The sequence below is a fragment of the Triturus cristatus genome, chromosome 7 (assembly GCF_964204655.1).
Source record: "Triturus cristatus chromosome 7, aTriCri1.1, whole genome shotgun sequence".
NCBI classification, from domain to species: Eukaryota; Metazoa; Chordata; class Amphibia; order Caudata; family Salamandridae; genus Triturus; species Triturus cristatus.
The window spans coordinates 424,335,396-424,354,839 of record NC_140590.1 but is presented as its reverse complement, the minus strand read 5'-3'; the positions used below and the strand labels follow the sequence as shown (position 1 = coordinate 424,354,839).

Below are 19,444 nucleotides of genomic sequence, written 5' to 3'. Positions count from 1 at the left end.
ATGTTCTAATGATCTGTGGTTGCTAGTTCGGTCACTCTTCTCGAAGTCCTGTTTCCTGTACATGCAGTAAGGGTTGGGTCTTTGGTTGATTTTCTTGTTTTTGAGACTTGGGTGTCTTTGTGGTTTAGCTCCGAAGGCGCCTACCCCCCTATCTCCGGGACATCTTGTATTCGCCTGAGCAGATTTCCCAGCCAAGGATGAGCTGGTCCCCTGGTGAAGTATTCACTTGCACACACTGCTTTGTAGCCACGAGCCTGGGGAGCTGGTTTCCAGAGCAAGGCGCAGTCATGTTGTGGCTGATCATGCTTGCTCTGATTCTTTCCCCTAGTGCTTCACAAACGCAGTGGTGTGCTTCTTGTTTACCGTTGGTGCTTGTCCCATGACTAGCAGAATGTGAAAAGGGAGGGACTCCACCAGTTTTACATCCAGCACCTTCGCATGGGTGATAGTTTGTTTGCTGCACCTGTCAATCCTTAGACAACTGCACTGCACACCAATTGTTTTTTTGAGGATAGCAGCTCCCTCACCACTCGGGTCATCCATTGTCCCGGCTCATAGGTTCCTGGCATTCAAGGCCGCACCAAGACCTGAAGAGAACGGCTTCTTGTGACAGGACTCCCTTTCCTTCTGTTTATAGTGGTGCTGCAGCCCCATAGTGGTCTGGGCCTGGAGCTTTACAAGCTGTTCCCTCTCTGGATCCATCCCCTCTGTCCGTCCCCATGCACGGGTGCACGTCCACGCTGTAGTACCCGAGGTAGCCAATAGGTCTCACCTTTGGGACCTTATAAGTGTTTAGCCATGCAACACTTGATGTTGTTGCACCAAGGATATAGTGCTGGATAACTAAACACTTATAAGGTCCCGAAGGCAAGACCTATTGGCTATGCCAATGCTTGTTCTATTTCTCTTCATATCTAAGACTATATAACTTTTTTTTGTTATTCAATGTATTTATTGATGAGAAGAATATTGTATTTACAGTTGTAAGTTTTCAGTTGAATATTATGCATTTTGTATTTATAATTATACACCAATTGTATCTAAGTATCATTTAATATGTAATACCTTCTTATATATTCTATTTGAGCCAATCTCATTCTTTTACAGCTATAACCCTTTACTTCCCCAGACTTTATGTATATATACATATATTAGTACTTGCCTTTCTCCTAATAATTTTAACATAACTATATTAATTGTTCACTATCTTACTCACAGTTGCCAATTTATCACAATTTTTTATTTATATTGTTACATAGTGCCCATTAAGTCTCAACCCTCCTGATGGGGTTTCTACCCGAGGTGGTGCTCCAGTGAGCTCAGACCCGCTGCTAAAGTTTTGAGATTTTTTCCTTTCCCCACCCCCACCCCCTCCACATTTAATATTTAGTATTCAGTATTTACCACTGATTCTTTTTACTCTATTTTCTATTTTAACCTCACTCTCTACCCACCCTCATGTTCTTATGTGTCTGTGGTAAGCCAGAGTACTCCTTTTGCTATATTATTCTCTCTCCTCTCACTGTATTTTTCTAAAATCTACTACTCTTTTTATCCTGCAAATATATTCAGTTGGGCATCTTAACTCATTTGACGTTATTCCAGCATGACAAACACCCACTCTTTTTGTACAATTACATGGGATGTTCATGGTCTCCCTCACTACATTAAAAGGAAAAAAGTGCTTTCTTATCTTCAATCCAAACACGTTGATGTGGCATTATTGCAAGAAACCCACCTAGATGACCTAGAATCTGATAAACTCTGCAGGAACTGGGTGAGGAAGGTTATCCACAGCAGCATTCGAAAAGGTGAACCCACAGACACTACTCCTATCTGTAAATGTGGGGTTGCGATCCTCATTCGCAAATCACTCCCCATCACAATCTCCAAAACATGGTCAGATCCTGATGGTCACTTAGGGGCAGATTTACGTTTCCTGGCGCATCCCTGCAAATCAGCAGGGATGCGCCAGGAAACTTGCGACATGCATCTCAATCCTTGCGCCACCACAGATGCGCCGCATTTACAAAGAGGCACATCATGGCGCAGGGAAGTGCAGATGCGTGTCACATCTACTGCCGTAAGGTTGGCGCAGTGCTGGAGTTGTGTCACGGGCGCGACACAACTCCAGCACTGTGCCAACCCTGCCTATGTCTAACATGGTGCATCAAGCCTTATGCCTGCTTCAGGCAGGCGCAAGGTTTTGACGCAGGGGGGTCGGACAAGTGACTGAGTGAAATCTTGTAGATTTCACTCAGCCACTTTTCCGAGGCGTTCCTGCGCCGGAACGCCCCCCCTGTGCCAAACACCCAAATGAAACCTGACGCAGGTTTCATGTGGCGCAGGGCTTTACAACGTGAAACATCTCCCTAGATGCGCCACGTTGTAAATACCCCGCAGCATGGCGCTGGCTTTACTCCGCCGCTGCATCACAGAAGTGACGCAATGGCACCGCTAAAGGGGCGTGCGGGACTTGTAAATCTGCCCCCGAGTGTTTATTAAGTTACGTATTGGGCATTCTCACATTTGTCTGGGATTGGTCTACGCCCCGACAAGGAACTACAAAGTCATTTTTCCTCCAATTGAACCGCCTACTAACAGAAATTAATGCATCACAATATCTCTTTGGTTGAGATTGGAATCTGGTGCGAGACCCAATTCTAGATAAAACAAGCCCCTTTGATAAAGGAAATGTGGCAGACAAAGCCATCCTAGACGACATAATTTCGTATAACGGACTAATAGATCATTGGCATTTTAGTCACCCAACTGATACAAAATACACATTCTTTTCTCCTACTCATAGCACATTCTCCCGTTTAGATTATTTGTTAACCTCCCATAGAGTAGTCCAACTGATCACAGAATCTCGCATTCTAGAAGCAGCCCTATCTGATCACTCCCCTATCGTTCTCTCTTTAGATTTCTGACTTTCTCTGGCAGGATGCAAACCTTGGTGTATGAACATCCAATGACATAGGACTCCTGAGGGCAAACGCCAACTGCAATCACATCTTCAAGATTATCTTTTCACTAACAAAGACTCTGTATCTTCCAGTAGGACTGTCTGGGTTGCGGCTAAAGCCACTATCAGAGGTCAACTAATGCGTGATGCAGCGCTTGCTAATCAGCAAATTGCTGCATGACAAATGGAGCTGGAAAGCGACATTCATTCTCTCAGTTATACACATCTATCCCAACCTTACAAAACTGAAAATCACTAGAGCAAACACTTATGGCTCTAAACAATCTTTTTACTTCTAAAGCGGATTATGCTCTGCAGAGGATGAAGGAGCGACATTACGAGCAGGGGGAGAAGGCAGGAAGATTCTTGGCAGCACAGCCACATCAAAGGGAGGCAGCCATGGCCATTCCAGCTATTCGATCATCGCATGGCGATATACTCACAAGACCACAAGAGATGGTTAACAAATTTGCCTCCTTTTACCAATCCCTTTATACTCCAGGCAATCAAATAGACTTAGGAAAAATGTCTTCCTTTCTTGCCGGTGTGGATCTTCCCCATCTTTCTGATGAGGGTAGAGCCTTGCTTGAAGGAGAAATCACTAGGGATGAGACTTCTAGAGACATAACTGCCCTACCTTATCACAAAGCTCCTGGTGAGGACGGATTCCCTGCTGAATATTATCAATGGACAGGGCACAATGTTATTGACACATTACATGCTGCATTTCAGGAGGCGGAAAATGAGTCTTCACTGGGACCACTGTCTAACAAAGCAGTTATAGCCGTGTTACCCAATTCTGGTACGGATCCTCTTCTATGCAGTAGTTATCGCCCCATCTCTTTATTAAATTGTGATATCAAAATCTTAGCCAGCATCCTAGTATCTTGCCTCCGTAAAGTCTTACCTTCCTTAATACACCAGACCCCGGTGGGCTTTGTCCCGGGGCGTTGTTCCCGAAACCACCTACGTACATTAGCCCATACACTATGGTCTGCTAAACATCTTTCAGAGGATGCACTTGCCCTCTCACTGGAAGCAGAAAAGGCATTTGATTGCATTGGGAGTACCTCTTTACCATAATGCAACGATTTGGGCTAGGAGATTCATTTATAAACAAAGTACGCTTGTTATATGACAATCCTTCTGCTCTGGGGTTTTTTTTTATCCGATATTTTTCCGATTCAGGGAGGTACGCGCCAGGGATGTCCTCTGTCACCCCTTCTTTTCCTTTTGGCAATGGAGCCACTAGCTGCCATGATTCACCAATATGTTGAAATCAAAGGGGTCCCTCTTCCAATTGGACATTCTAAAATGTATTTATATGCAGATGATATCCTACTTACCCTTACAAATCTTACCCGCTCTCTTCCGTCTCTTGTTGACAACTTCTCTTCCTTTTTAGGTTATAAAATTAACTGGGATAAGAGTGAAGCTTTACTCATCTCTCATGGGACCACAAAGGCAGCTATATGTCGGTTTCCTTTTCATTGGCAGTCCTCATGCCTTAAGTACCTGGGAATTTTAGTCAATAAGGGCTTGGACAATATAGTCACTGATAATTTAACTCCTTTACTTTCTCAAATGCAGCGCGACTTCGACAAATGGAAAATCTTGGGATTATCTCTCTGGGGTAGAGTCCAAGCTATCAAAATGGTCACTCTCCCATGTTTCACCTATATTTTAAGCATGCTCCCCCTTCAGATTCCTTTATCTATGGTCCGATCAATTGATTCCAAAATTAAGACCATCATTTGGGGATCTACTAGGCCTCAATTTGCAATGGCAAAATTAAAAGCCCACCAATTATATGGAGGAATGGGTCTCCCATCCATTGAACACTATTCCTTAGCGTTACACAGTTCGCAATTCTCTTATTTTCTGCCAGGGCTAAAATACATTCCACAATGGGTTCATATTGAGCGTTATTTATTATCTGTGGATTCAGACCTCTCTCCTCTGTATTGCAGAGGCATTAGTCGTTCTGATCCTAAAAAAACAATTTTGTTTGCTATGCATAAATCTTGGAAAAATGGGCATTGTTTAGTTGACTCAAATGCTCGTATTCATGTTAAGGCTCCCCTGTGGAACAACTTAGGTATACACATTAATGACCGCATACTTTCCTGGCCTTTGTGGCAAACAGCAGGCATCTATTACCCAGATCAGCTTCTTCATAACAGAGAATTCAAACCCTTCTCACAATTGAGGGAGGAATGTGATCTTCCTATACAACCTTCTACCAACTATCTACAACTTCAAAAAGGTCTGAAGAGACATTTGGGATCGCCCCAATCGTTGCTTCAAACATCTCCATTATTATCTTACTTGAACGTGTGGAGGAAACTTAAAGGAGTAACTTCTGGCCTTTACAACATTTTTACACTTCATCTCTTTTCGCAGAACCTCTTCCACAACCTTCAACTTAAATGGCAACTCCGTTTATCAGCTTCCTTTACAACTGTTGAATGGGATCAGATATTAGAAGGTCTGCATAAAGAAGTACGTGAAGCAAGACTTAAATTATGTCTGTTTAAAATTCTTCATGACTGGCACTGGTCGCCAGTCAAGATGCACTAAGCTGGTTTAATTCCACACAATGAATGTTGGAGGTGTTCCACCCCTGGTTGTGATACAACTCATATTGTTTCTGAGTTTCCAAGAATTCAACCTTTCTGGACCTATGTTGGTAAAATATTGCATACTACAATGCCTTTATGTCTACCACTCACATCTGCCTATATTCTTTTACATGATTTACGTCATTCTTCAAAGCGCTCTAAACCACAACATCGCCTCTTCCACACTGCATTAGCTACAACAAAAATCTGTATTCTACGTCATTGGAAGTCATCATGTCCCCCCTCTCAGGAAGAATGGTTAGTAGCAATAATACAGACGACTGCATATGAACGAGTGATTTATAATCTCCAGGATCAGGTCGATATATTCTCACAGACGTGGTTGCACTTCTTTAAAACCAAAGCTGATAATACTGCTGACCTCCCTGCCTCTCCCAATATATTCAGTCAAGCACACTAATTCATTAATTTTCTTTCCTCTCAACCAAATTTTCTCCATCAGTACTTGCTTTATTTTTCTCAATCTCTATATTTATCTTCTATTACTTTTTCTACATTACTTTATATCTATCTTCTTCTTTGTACTCTGGCCCCACCACTTCTTCACAAGACTCCTCAAATGTGCTTCCCCCCTTCTATCTTTTTCTCCCTTATGCCCCTTCTTATATAAATCTATTCATTGTCTTAACCTATTGTACCCTAAACTTTGTTAAATGAGTATTTTTTATGATAATGCATTTCTCCAATGTCAAGTTATAGCTCTATATTTATACTTAATCTATTTATATCCCATCAAGTAGCAATATGTATTTTATCAATTTCATCTATGTATTATTTTCATTACCTTTTATTCTATTTTACTTATTTATTTATTTAATGATTCATTTATCATATGTCTATTTATACATTTTGTATTTATTCGCTGATATTTATTAGCAGGAGTTAAATATTTCTTAACAATGTATTGCTGCTTTTTTACTCTTGTTATGCAAATGTATTGTATTATAATATAAAGTTCAATAAAAAATGTTAACACAAAAACATAAGCTGCCTTAAAACTAACTAATGATATCAGAAGGTAACATTTACAGATTTAAATTTTTAATAAGCAACATTACTAAAACACCGGTCCTTAAAAAGCAAAGCGTGCAGCAGTGTTTCGTGTAGCAGTGTGAGGCATGCAGCACTGTGACGTGCAGCGGCGTGCAGCAGTGTGCGGCGAGCAGCAGTGTGCTGCGTGCAGCAGTGTGTGGCGTGCAGCAGTGTTTTGTGTAGCCGTGTGAGGCATGCAGCACTGTGGCATGCAGCGGCGTGCAGCAGTGTGCTGCGTGCAGCAGTGTGCTGCGTGCAGCAGTGTCGTGCAGCATGCAGCAGTGAGTAATGCAGCAGTGTGCAGCACTGTGTGGCGTGCGGCATTGTGCCGGTTGCATCAGTGTGTGCTGTGCAGCAGTGTGTGGCGTGCAGCAATGTTTCGTGTAGCAGTGTGTGGCGTGCAGCAGTGTGTGGCGTACAGCAGTGTGCGGTGTGCAGCAGTGTGCGGCGTGCAGCAGTGTGAGGCGTGCAGCAGTGTGTGGGGTGCAGCGGCATGCAGCAGTGTGTGGCATGCAGCAGTGTGAGGCGTGCAGCAGTGTGAGGCGTGCAGCAGTGTGAGGCGTGCAGCAGTGTGAGGCATGCAGCAGTGTGTGGCGTGCAGCAGTGTGAGGCGTGCAGCAGAGACACGTGGAGGGTGAGGAGAGACACGTGGAGGGTGAGGAGAGACACGTGTGGAGGGTGAGGAGAGACACGTGTGGAGGGTGAGGAGAGACACGTGTGGAGCATGAGGAGGAGACACCTGTGGAGGGTGAGGAGGAGACACATGTGGAGGGTGAGGAGGAGACACATGTGGAGGGTGAGGCAGAGGGTGAGGAGACACGTGTGGAGGGTGAGGAGAGACACGTGTGAAGGATGAGGAGAGACACGTGTGGAGGGTGAGGAGAGATGTGGAGGGTGAGGAGAGACACGTGTGGAGGGTGAGGAGAGACATGTGTGGAGGGTGAGGAGAGACACGTGTGGAGGGTGAGGAGAGACGTGTGGAGGGTGAGGAGAGACATGTGGAGGGTGAGGAGAGACACGTGGAGGGTGAGGAGAGACATGGAGGGTGAGGAGAGACATGTGGAGGGTGAGGAGAGACACATGGAGGTTGAGGAGAGACACGTGGAGGGTGAGGAGAGACACGTGGAGGGTGGGCAGAGACACATGTGGAGGGTGAGCAGAGAAACATAGAGGGAAGAGAGCATTTGAGAGCAGAGAGAAAAATATAGAGAGAAGAACACATGCGAGGGCAGGGAAAAAAATACAGAGCGAAGAGCACATGTGAGAGCATAGAGAACAAGCATTTACAATGCAATGGTCTCGGCATTGGTAAAGTTAAAGCTATTGGTATTGCTCATGACATTATTTTTGTTTATGTTTTTGTTTTTAAAACATTTAAAGAAACAGCATTGTTATTTACAATGTAAATAGCTTAATCACTCTCAAATGCGAGACCTATTGCATTTGCACCCACACACAGATTAAGCTATTGACATTGTAAATAACAATGCCGTTTCTTTACATGTTTTAAAAACATAAACAAAAATAATGTCATGAGCAATGCCAATAGCTCTAACTTTAACAATGCCGAGACCGTTGCATTGTAAATGCTTGTTGTTGTGCCTGCTGGGAATTCACAGAGGGATTCTAAGCAGGCGAGGCCCGTTTACAGCTGCCGAGGTCTCCTTTGTGAGTGCGAAAACGAGGTAATTGCCACACAACTCAATTCTGATCCCTGTACAAACTTTTGTTTGTAATGGGCACTTCTATTCAGGACTCAATGTACTGAAACCCTAGAGACACCTAATGCACGGATTACAAATGCCTCTGTAATTATAATCCTGCACAAACCCCTGTTTGCCGTTGGTGCTGCAGTTACCAGTGGGTCAGAGCTTATTACTGGGTTCAATAAAGTCTGCGTACCCCATTTAAATATTGGCATGTCGAATCTGCTGACATTTATCGAAGGGAAAGGGCCCTGCAAATACCCAAACAAGCAGATTTTGGCGCGAAAGGCGCTAGAATTCACAGGTTATGTCTCGTAATGAGGGCTAAACTCGAAAGAACGAGTGAGCGTGTATATTTACATAGCGGGCTTGAGACTGGAGAACTTCTATAGGTGGCGCGACAGCTAGACAGACAGACATGAAAAATATTCAAAATTCAGACACACAAAAAGGTGGACTGTAATTACACGGCAACAGATGTCTGTATGCAAGTGAAGGATGCGCTCCCGGGCTGACGCAGTAATACATCGAGATGTCAAATGTTGCAAAGTGTTCCCAGTTTAATAGAGCCTTTTTTCGTGGAAACTTCCATTAAGCAGTGTTTTCGTGGCCCTTGGTGCTCGGGTGCCCGCCTCATTAGCAGGAGCAGGTGCTGCGCCTTGCATCGCGAGCCGCTGGGGCAGGGCTGTCAGAGGACGGGTTCCGTGCCAGCGGCAGGCAGAGGGCATTATCCAAGGTCACAAGGCCGTGTCTGAGTGCTGGTGGCGGGAGCTGGGTACGGGGGGAGCCGGCTCTGCTGGCAGCCGTGAGGAGCGCCGGGCCAGGGCACGGGCCGGGCGCCTCTGATTAACTGCTTAACTCTCTGCACCTGGGGAAATCATGAGTGGCACGGGGTCGGCCGGAGGCAGCGCGTGCTGCTGTGTGTGGGTACAGATAAACGGAGCGGAGACAACAGAGCTCAGGCAGGGTCGGACTACGACAGAAAATAGGCCCTGGAACAAATGTACGAAAGGGACAATGCACAAATGGTGGGATCCGGCCACAGGTGGGGCCTGTACCTAGAGTGACCAGATTCTCAAAACAAACAAGGCAGAGCAAAAGGCAAGCACACCACTGCCTTTCTCCGAGGCAGAGCAGAAATGCCTCGGAGAAACGCAGTGGCGTTTTCAGATTCGGGGGCGTGTTTTGCTTTTATCTCCTCTTACCATTGGCTGGAGGAGATAATTAGACTTTCTGAAAAAAACACGCCCCCGATCCGAAAAGGACGGGGCCTAATCGGAATGACGGACCTCTTCTCCGATGGCTGGCCAGCATTCAAGAGGCCAGCCAATGGAGAACAGGGGAGAAGAGGGGCGGGTTCAAGCCCCTCTTCTCCAAGTCATTAAATCTCGGATCGAGACTGCGCAAGCGCAGCCTTCGAGCCGAGACCTAAAAAATGCAGAGGGAAGAGTACATGTGAGGGAAGAGAGACAAATACAGAGGGAATAGCATGTGTGAGGAAAGAGAGAAAAATGGAGAGGGAAAAGCACATGTGAGGGCAGAGTGAAAATACAGAGGGAATAGCATATGTGAGGACAAAGAGAATAAGTACAGGCTATGCCAAGTGGAAGTGATCGCGTTTGCATCAAACATCAAAGCGGCGAAAGTGAAAGTAATCAAGCAGAGCATCAAAGGGCTGGGTGAGAAGGGAGGGGGAATGCAAGGGTCAAAGCGGCTAAAGTGAAAGTAATCGAGCAGAGCATCAAAGGGCTGGGTGAGAAGGGAGGGGGGAATGCAAGGAGCAGAGGAGCAGCTGTGCACGTGCACGCCATCGTGCACTCAAGCCCTAGGCCAGCAAAACCATGTGGGTAGCACTTTTGCCCACTTACAAAATGTCTCAAAGAGACCTAAAATACGACATTGCTTTATTATACACACCGTTGAGAAACTCTGAACTGCATTAGAATGAAATACCAAATACTTCGTATTTTTGATTGGTCATAAACATGCTAATCCCTCTTGACATTGTAATTAAAATATGATTATTATTACAGATTTTCTGCTTTTCCAATTAAATTAGTCTTCAAGACTACTATACTCCTTCATAATTCCTGCTTGTTCCTCAAGGGCTAGAGGTTTGACGCATCAAATACTTTTAATCATGTTATGCCTAGCGAAAAATGTGTTAGCGCATATGGGCCTATATTCCATCACTAGCCACGACGAGTCCCTAGAGCCGCAATCAGGGCACACATCTTTAGACTGGAGTCTGCATTCATATATATGCCTGATGATATTGATGATTGCAATGAATATTAGGCAGATGAAACATCATTTATTTGTGAGTATAATCCTGCTGGTCAGTGAACAAATGCATGTTTATGTTTCCCTTACGGCAGTTTGGATTTTCATTCATGTAATTATATATTTTATTGTAGGCTTAAAAAATCTGTTTTTTTCTATTCTGTTCAGCATAATCGTAACAACATGTCTAGTTGGAAACCATTCCAGGAAAACGGATCTGTACCATACGGTCTCTTTGCTGCAGTGGACAAGAAGGCCATTGAACGAACAAACTTTACAAACCCAGGCAAGAAACGGCAAAAGTTGCTTTGATCAATATGGGACAAATGTGTTGACATTGCAATCGTTTGTGTGTAGAAGGAATTCCTGTATGCCGTCCCTCATCCGTTATATGAATTGAAATATACTTCCTCTTTTGAAAATGACTTCTGCATATGATTTGCTTGGGAGATACTTGATGCTTTTCTTTCTTTATCGCTAGATGTGCACATTGGGTCTTTATCTTTAGCCTCCTCCTTGTGCTCATAATCTGTTGTAGTGGTTGGCTTCCCTTGGGTCATTCCCCAGTCACTTGATTGTCTCCATGAGGGGCTCATGTTTACTGGAAAGTACCAGAGACAAATATCTAGCAGCCACATGACAAAATGCCAGAGTGAATGACAACGAGAAGAATGTGCACTGTGGCAATATGGAGTAGGCACACACCAGAGTAAATCTTTAGACACATCTGGCATACTATCATTTATCTGTAAGAATGCTGATGTGGCCCAGAGGATAAGAACACATGTTGGACTTTTTATTGATGGCTACACAGGGTGAGGGTGTGAATCCATGGTTTGTTATAATGAAATCTTTTCCAAATCAAGATCACCAAGAATTGCACATATGAATATTGCAACATAATTGCTTTAACACAACATACTTATTTCCAAGCTATTTGTTCTGAGATTATCATATTGAACTTCATGTAAGCCTATGAGGATTATAATAGCAGGTGGCTCAAACATCACGAGCATCTCCATGATCTTATACATATATGGCATATTTTACACTTGGCAGACGAGAATTCCTTGGAAATATCCAACTATACAACTGAGGAGGCTTTGCAAGAAACCACTCCCCCATGATTTTCATCTCCTCCACAACAACGGTGGATGCCCTCTATCGAGATTTCTTAGCTATCTCAAAGTCCACTGATCACTACAGATCTGCAGGGCTAATGTAAATCATATTTACTATTCCACAGTTTGCACAGGAATACCTATTTTTTCCATTTCTGTTATTTTAATTTCCAGTTATGTGCTGTACCAGATTCTTTGCGGGTAGGTGATCACTTGGGCACAATCACAGACATGTAAGTAGCTAGGCACCTACAATGCACAGTGTAAGCCTTGAACAAAAGTAACCATGGATAGCCCAATCACTCCTGACACCTACGCCCTGTTATGTGAATACGCCTCTACTCGCACACCCTATGTCTTGCAAGCGTACTCATGGAAAAAGCAATTGCTTACATTCCCATGTCCTATTAGGAAGGTAAGCCCATACTATGCACACTCTTTGCCCTGTACCATAGTCTTGGTGGAGAGCACCTCCTGTAGGCTGTCTTATTAGGTGGCCAACGCCTTACAATATATGTATAGTAGCAGAACAAACAGTTGTGGTATACAATCACCGCACACTATTCATCCAAATTATTTTGCAGTGCTCACTCTGCGGGTCAACCATTTGAAAAAAAAAAATGAACTGAGAAAATGCAAGACAACAGGGGTAGAGGAGGACAGTAACCATACAAGTTGCTTATACTAGTCAAAACCCTAATCTTATTCGGTAAAACGCATATGTATGCAACCACAATAGAGATCTATTTTATAGAAAAGACAACACGGCAACTTCTTTCTTTTGAAAAATAATTTTTTTATATCCGTATTCTTTTCTTTTATTCATCGATCTTCATATCAATGTACATGTATAAAAAGTACATTCTACGCATTTTGTCCCAACCTCACAGGACTTCTTCAGGGCAAAGGTTAAGTATTAGATAGTCGGAACCCTCAAACAGATGAAGTCCAAAGTTAATCTGATTTGTATATGATAAATACTTGATTCATATCAACAGACCGCATCGACAAACGCTGTGTGCTCCACAGTATTCCAATCATGTTCACTGATCTAATGCCCAGTGTAACTTGATTTCAGATTTAATAAACCCACCGTCTCCACATCCCTTCTCCTAGGCATTGTCAAAGCGATATTCTTTCACCCATCTTTAAAATTCCTGATATATCCTCATTTGAGTAACTCGCAAAGGCGAAGTAAACACCTATTCAGGCGTTGAACATTATCTGGTTAGAGCGAGAAAGGACGTCCAATTTGAAGAGCTTGAAAAAAGAAGTTGCTGTTTTGTCTTTACTATAAAAGAGATCTCTACTGTGGTTACATACATTTGCTTTTTGCCTTATAAGATTAAGGTTTCGAATAGTATAAGTAATACAAATGGTTACTGTGCTCCTCTACCCCTGTTGTCTTGCCCCTTACAATATATAGCCTATGCTTTGTAGAGGAGTCTTCATAGACAGTCTGCTTGCTCCTGACACTCAAGCCCCATTAGGTGATAAAGCCTCACCTATGCACAAACAACATGTTGTACAAAAGTACTCACTGAGAGCATGCTCTATCCACACTCCCACAACTCATTATGTGGGTAAGCCCCTGCTATCCATAGTGTTCACAGTGTATAGAGCTTTTTACAAGGATGCCACTTCTTTACCATAACCAAGTCTTATTACATGGGCAAATTCCTTAAATGCACAAGTGGAAGATTAGAGAACAGTAAATTTGTTTTTTAAATGTGATATTGGTCCTACTGGATTCCGCAGTAGTGGTTAAATATGCAAACATATCAGTTATTTACCTGGTTCAGCCCTGTAGGAGTCCTTCAGGACTAAACAAATTATAAAACAAATACTGCTTTATGAATAATTTTTATTATTGGGTCATAGAGTGACTTAGAAAAGAGAAGTTGTCCTAATAATGTGTTGTGCACACTTATAGGTAGAATTGTATACATTCCTTGATATTAAGCGAGATTCTGTTCCCTACTGCGGTGAAATGAACTCCATCACTCCAGTAGACACCAGGCATGTCAAAGCAGATCTTGTTTTGGTATATTGAGCCCATCCCATGTTAACATAGAAATGTCAAAGTTGTTTTGTTGACATGTTATTGAGATTTCTCAATCTTTGAACAACAGAGAAACAGAGGTAGTGTGAGAAAAGTAAGCCATTAACGGTTCCAAGATCTTCTTTATTTGAATTTCGAGAGCAGACCCTGTCACTGTACCCAAAACATTGCCACCACAGTGTACAATCATCATATATAGATGCTCACAATTCAAAATGCTTTGAACCATAGGTTGAAACCACATGATGCCCTTTCATACCTCTGTGACCAACCCAAGTAATGTCCACTTGGAAAAATCCTAGATCCTTGGCAATTTCAAAATTTTTGGCATACTCTCTAGCCTAGAAGACATGTATAGTGGAGTTGGTCACAGAAGGAGTCAACAGCAGATTGAGTAATATTCTGGAAAAGCATGCAGATTGAGGAGGAGTAAAAGCCCTTTTCGATGTCAGCCTTCTAGTTGGTTGCTGTTACCGATGTAAAAGAGTAGGTTAGGTAATCAGTAACTTCTGTTTGTATTGTGATTTGCCATTAGAAAAAAGGGAATCTTAAGTGTAGTGCTTGCTGCCATTGGATTAGTGTCTAACGGTATAGGGGACTGCCAATGGAAAGTTTAAAAGTAGTTCATAGCAGAATGTGCTTTGTAAGCTTTTGAACTGGTAACATGCTTTTATTCAGCCATAAGTGGTTGCCTAGGTTACAGCTCCAGAGTACTGGAAGATAGGGGAATCTCTGTAATGTATTATAAGGGGATTTCCCCCATGCTGGTTAACATGTGCCTTTTCCTCAATATGAATAGCTGACTTTAGTTAGGAAACTCTCATTAGCAGACAATTCTCTGTGTGCAAAGAATAACTTATGGAAAGAAATTGATTTGAGTGGGACCGGCCAAAAGACTTTGACAGACCCAAGCCAATCATAATGCTCTCCCCCGAATTTAGTTGCCACGTCACTGAGGGCAGGCCAGGCTCATTACATGAAGGCTTTTTATGTATTGGGAACATCAAGGAGCGCCTGGCATTGATGATTTTTTCAAACAAACCCCCCTGAACCAGATGTTCACCATCTTAACTGAAGATAGCCCTCCCACACAGCATGCAAAGGATTTGCGTGTGTTTTCCAGGAATGTGGCAGGGATCAGTCAAAAGATTTCCAATAGCGATTGGTTACGGTTTGCCAAAACCTTTGACATCATATGTTGACAGGAAACATGGGCTTATGGACATATCACAATCAACGGGTTCAGATCATTTTGTTCACCTGCTGCCAGGGGGAAGGGTGGTTTCCTGATCTTGGCATCAACCACATGGGAATGTTCAAGTAAAGGAATTGTTTTTTAATCCTCATTTCCAACTGGTGAAGATCTTGTACCCCAAAGAGATTGATATAATTTTAATCAATTTGTATTATAAATACTTCGGGTTCAACCGGTGGGGTTTTTTGAGGATTTGGAGCATATTCCCCAGGATAAAAGAGATAAAGAATTGAAGGAGGTTTCTCTATTATGGGTGGGTGATTTTAATATAACAAAATGTCTCTACAGTGGGAAACATATGTGTAGACTTTATAATGGCTGGGCGAGCCTGCTTGTCACTTTATGCACACAGCGTATAGGTAGCATTAACAAGGCTAATATTAGTTAATAACCTGTCCTTTGCAATGGATTGAATGGCGGAAAACCAGACAGATATTCCAACCTTTCTATGCAAGGTCAAAGGAACTACCATTGACCATATCCTAGTGTTAGATACCTCGGCCCGCTGATTAAAAATTGTAAGTTCTGTACCTCTCCTTTAAGCGATCATTATCCCATCACTGTAAGTCTCGGCTCCACACCCTCAGCTTCACCTATGCCTGGTAAAGCCCAGCCTATGTCTTACACCAAAAATAAGGGGGTACATAGAAAATGACAACATGCCGATCCTAGCAAAGGCCTCGCAGAAGTGGTGGGCAAAAATTATATGGAAATCTTAATTTCCTTTGGATAAAACTCTGAGCCAGCCATTGTGTATGAAAACTTCACTGGGATTTGTAATTTAATTTCTGATTCACTAAGGATTAGGAACCCATGGTCAGTACTCCCTATTCGCACATTGTTCAATTGAGAATGTACAAACACCTATCGAGCCTTAAAAAACACGACTTACAAAATCCAATGGGAAGTAGTGAAGTTGAGGGAGGCCAGAAGGAATTACAAAATGCTATTGAAAAAAAAGGCTGGAATAAAATCTGAGGCCTGGGACGGTCTGGAACAAGCAACAGTCCTTTTAGATAATCAAGCCTTTGGGAAATAGTGAATAGACCCTTTTTCACCAAGAAGCCAGAGTCAGGTTTTGACTGCCGTATAATGAAGCATGAATGGGTTGCACATGTTTCAAAAATATTTAACACAGAAATGCCTGGAAAAATTACAAGTCTCCCCTGCTGAGCCCATTGTAACCAGCGAAGCACTAGATGATTTTAGCAAATCCATTTCTCTGGGGGAGGTACACAGTCATAATACACTCAGCATCAGGAAAGGCAGCAGGACCAGATGGTGTGCTAATTGAGATTTTTAAACACAATTTAGATCTCTGTGCACTGCTGCTTGTGAATGGTTTTAGGTCTATAATAGGTGGGGGGCCAACCGAGACAGTCAGTCACAGTTCCTATGTATAAAAAAGGTGATAAGAATGTCCTTTCAACTAACGCCCGATTGCACAGCTCGATTTTCCGGAACCATTTTTGGTTAGGGTCAACTTTGGGAAGCTGGAATCTAGGGCGAATGAAAACTCATTTTTTTTACCAAAGTGCAATTTGGGTTTTACCCAGGAATGGGCACTACAGAGCAAGCTCCAAATCTCGCCCTAATTTTTAGTAAATATGTCAAGGCCAGGAGAGAGGCCATACATATGGCCTTTATGGACCTCTCCTGTGCTTTGACTTAGTGGATAGAAATAAATTGTGGGACATCATGGGTCTTGCAGGAGTGGATTCACCCTTTTTGCATGCGTTTAAAAAGGCCTTCACCAAGATACGAATATGAGAGTAGGCTACTCTCTGTCAGGTAAACAGACTCCCCCTATTCAAGTTACCCTTGGGGTAGACAAGGCTGCATTTTAGTGCCCTTTTTATTTCTTTTTTATATTAATGCCCTTGACTACTTTTTAACAGACTGTACCCCTGACATCCCAAAAATTGCTTTTCGCCTAGTCATGGTTTTATTATACGTGAATGATACTGTCCATCTGGCCCGCACTGCTAATGGTCTGCAAGCTCTTTTAGATGGGCTTTATAGCTTAATGCAGGGGTTAAACCTCAAGGTAAATATGGTAAATCCTACATTTTAACATGTGGGCCAAAGACCACCTGCTCAAAGTTGTGTTTTAGCGGCCATACACCAATAAAGAAAACAACAGATTTAAGTTACCTATGCATTCTATTTAGCGCCAATTTAAAAAGGGGCCAATTGATTCTTTAATAATCCCAGTAGATGGAAGCGGCCTGGGAATCTCTGTTTCAATTTGCTAAAAATGTAGGACACCATCCCGCCACAGAATTGATAATGCTATACAGAAGTAAATGTCTGTTGGTGTGTACATATGGTGCAGGAGTCTGGGGACATACACCTGTAAAGACCCTCCAGGTAGCAGGAAACACGTTTTTAGCAAGGCTGTTGTGAATACCCACATCCATATTAAGTTTTATAACTCAAAAAGAAATGGGCCTTTATTTTACAGAAGATAAGGTGGGATTGGAACCAATCTTGTTATGGGTTAAAATCTGGTCCACTCCGGAGCTAAGCTTCACTCGGGAAATAGTATAGGATTGTCTGAAACAGATGAATATGCTAGACATCCCATGGACCAAGTATATAAAAAAACACCCTTTATGATTTAGGATTAACTAGTGTTTTTGAGAATGCTAGTGAGATTGGCTCACACATGAAGGCTTTGGTAAAGGACACATACCATGCCAATAGAGATAAGATGAGACTTGAGAAAATTTTAGACATGGTAACTGTCCATGCGTATATCCCTTTGTCAATGGGTGGAGTCATCGAGCCTTACCTATTATGTATAAAGCCACCAGAACATAGATTTTATTTAACCCACCTCCGAATACATATGATTCACTTCTTGGTGGCTCTACCCTTTACTGGGATGTGGTTCGCTTCATTACCCCACTGCCCATGTGATACAGTGTCCATATAGTCCGCTAAGCACTTTGTGCTATTGTGCACTTTATATTCAGCTTTTAGAATCCATTTTTGACGCCCAATTTTATCAGGGAAAGGTTTTAAAGCACACCAAGATGGTTTACTGTTCTTACAACGCTGTGAGTCTCCAACAATCTGTTATGCAGTATTGAATTTTATTACTCAGGCGAGGAGTTTAGTAAAAAAGTATGCAGTGCGACTCAGTTATGACACAACAGAAAGGCAATGTAGATGCACAATTCATTAATTTACCTTTTTAATTTTATTGTGTGTGATTTGTTTGTAAATTTTTTTTATTATGTTCTTTTATGGTCCTTTTGACCGAATAAAGATTCTTTGATTTGGGCAGGAAAGCATACCCTACATAAACTTTATGCCTATGTTGGTCTATATTTTTGTAATGTAATATGTGGAGTGGTTTTCACAATGTTATCTGTTTTCGTATGTGATTCTTGACTTTTTTCCTCTTGTGTTTTTTTCACAATCTTTTGGGGGAGTCTACTCTCCACATACCCACACCCAATTAGGTAGACATGGCACAACAACGCAGAATATTCATCCCGTGCAAAGCACTTTACTGAGAGGCCAGTCCCTCCAGATACACAAGCCCTTTTACATGGACATGCCCGACTATGTACAGTCTTTACTCAGTGTAGAGCTCTTCATGTAGAGTCCACTCCCTCCAGACACTCAAGCACCATTAGGTGGTCAAGCCCCTATCTACGCACAGTTTTCTTCCTCTGTACAGATGTTCACAGGGAGACCAGTCCCTCCACACAACTAAGAAGTATTACATAGCAAAGCACCTGCTATATACAGACTTTGCTGTCCTTACAATGTACTCTGGCTTAACTCTACAAGGTTCGTCTTTCCTGCCAAGGGGTGCCTGGACCGCCACCTAGTTCAGTGCACCAGAGCTTGAGCGTGATACAACCCCATATCATACCTACTGTTGTGGTGCACATGCTCTTTGGTTTACTAACGTTCCCGTAAACGGTTCGGCGATGCAATGGTGTTTCAAGTCCGATTTCGTTCTTTAGAATAGCACACAAGTGCTACACTAAGAAAGGACGCTACATGTGTTTAAAAGTGTTTATTTCAACAATCACACCCTGTTACTTATGCCTTGTGCAGCAGTTGTCACACATATCCAGCCTGTCCAGACACCAAATCTCCTTTTGAGGACACACACCTACTACCACTATGCCTTGCATAGCAGATTTGAGGTCACTCCTTCCAGACCCCCAAGCTATATTATGTAGCTTTGCCACCACTACAAAGACATTTTTTCTTGCACAGAAGTCCTTACATATAGCCCACTCCCTCCAGACACCGCATCCCCTTAGGTATGTATGTGCCTGCTATATATACCATTTGCCCTGTACTAGACGTTTTGCAAGTAGATGATTTCTCAGGCAGAATTAATGTGATA

At 42.7% G+C, this 19,444-nt stretch overlaps 1 protein-coding gene across 1 annotated transcript in view; it reads left to right on the top strand.

The window, feature by feature from the left end:
• Positions 1 to 19,444, top strand: part of LOC146809856 (cytosolic phospholipase A2 gamma-like) — a 1,073,925-nt gene that overhangs the window by 501,074 nt on the left and 553,407 nt on the right. The window contains exon 6 of the mRNA XM_085616718.1: positions 10,800 to 10,917. Coding sequence (XP_085472844.1) covers positions 10,800 to 10,917 — 118 coding nt within the window. The remainder of the gene's footprint in view (positions 1 to 10,799; positions 10,918 to 19,444) is intronic.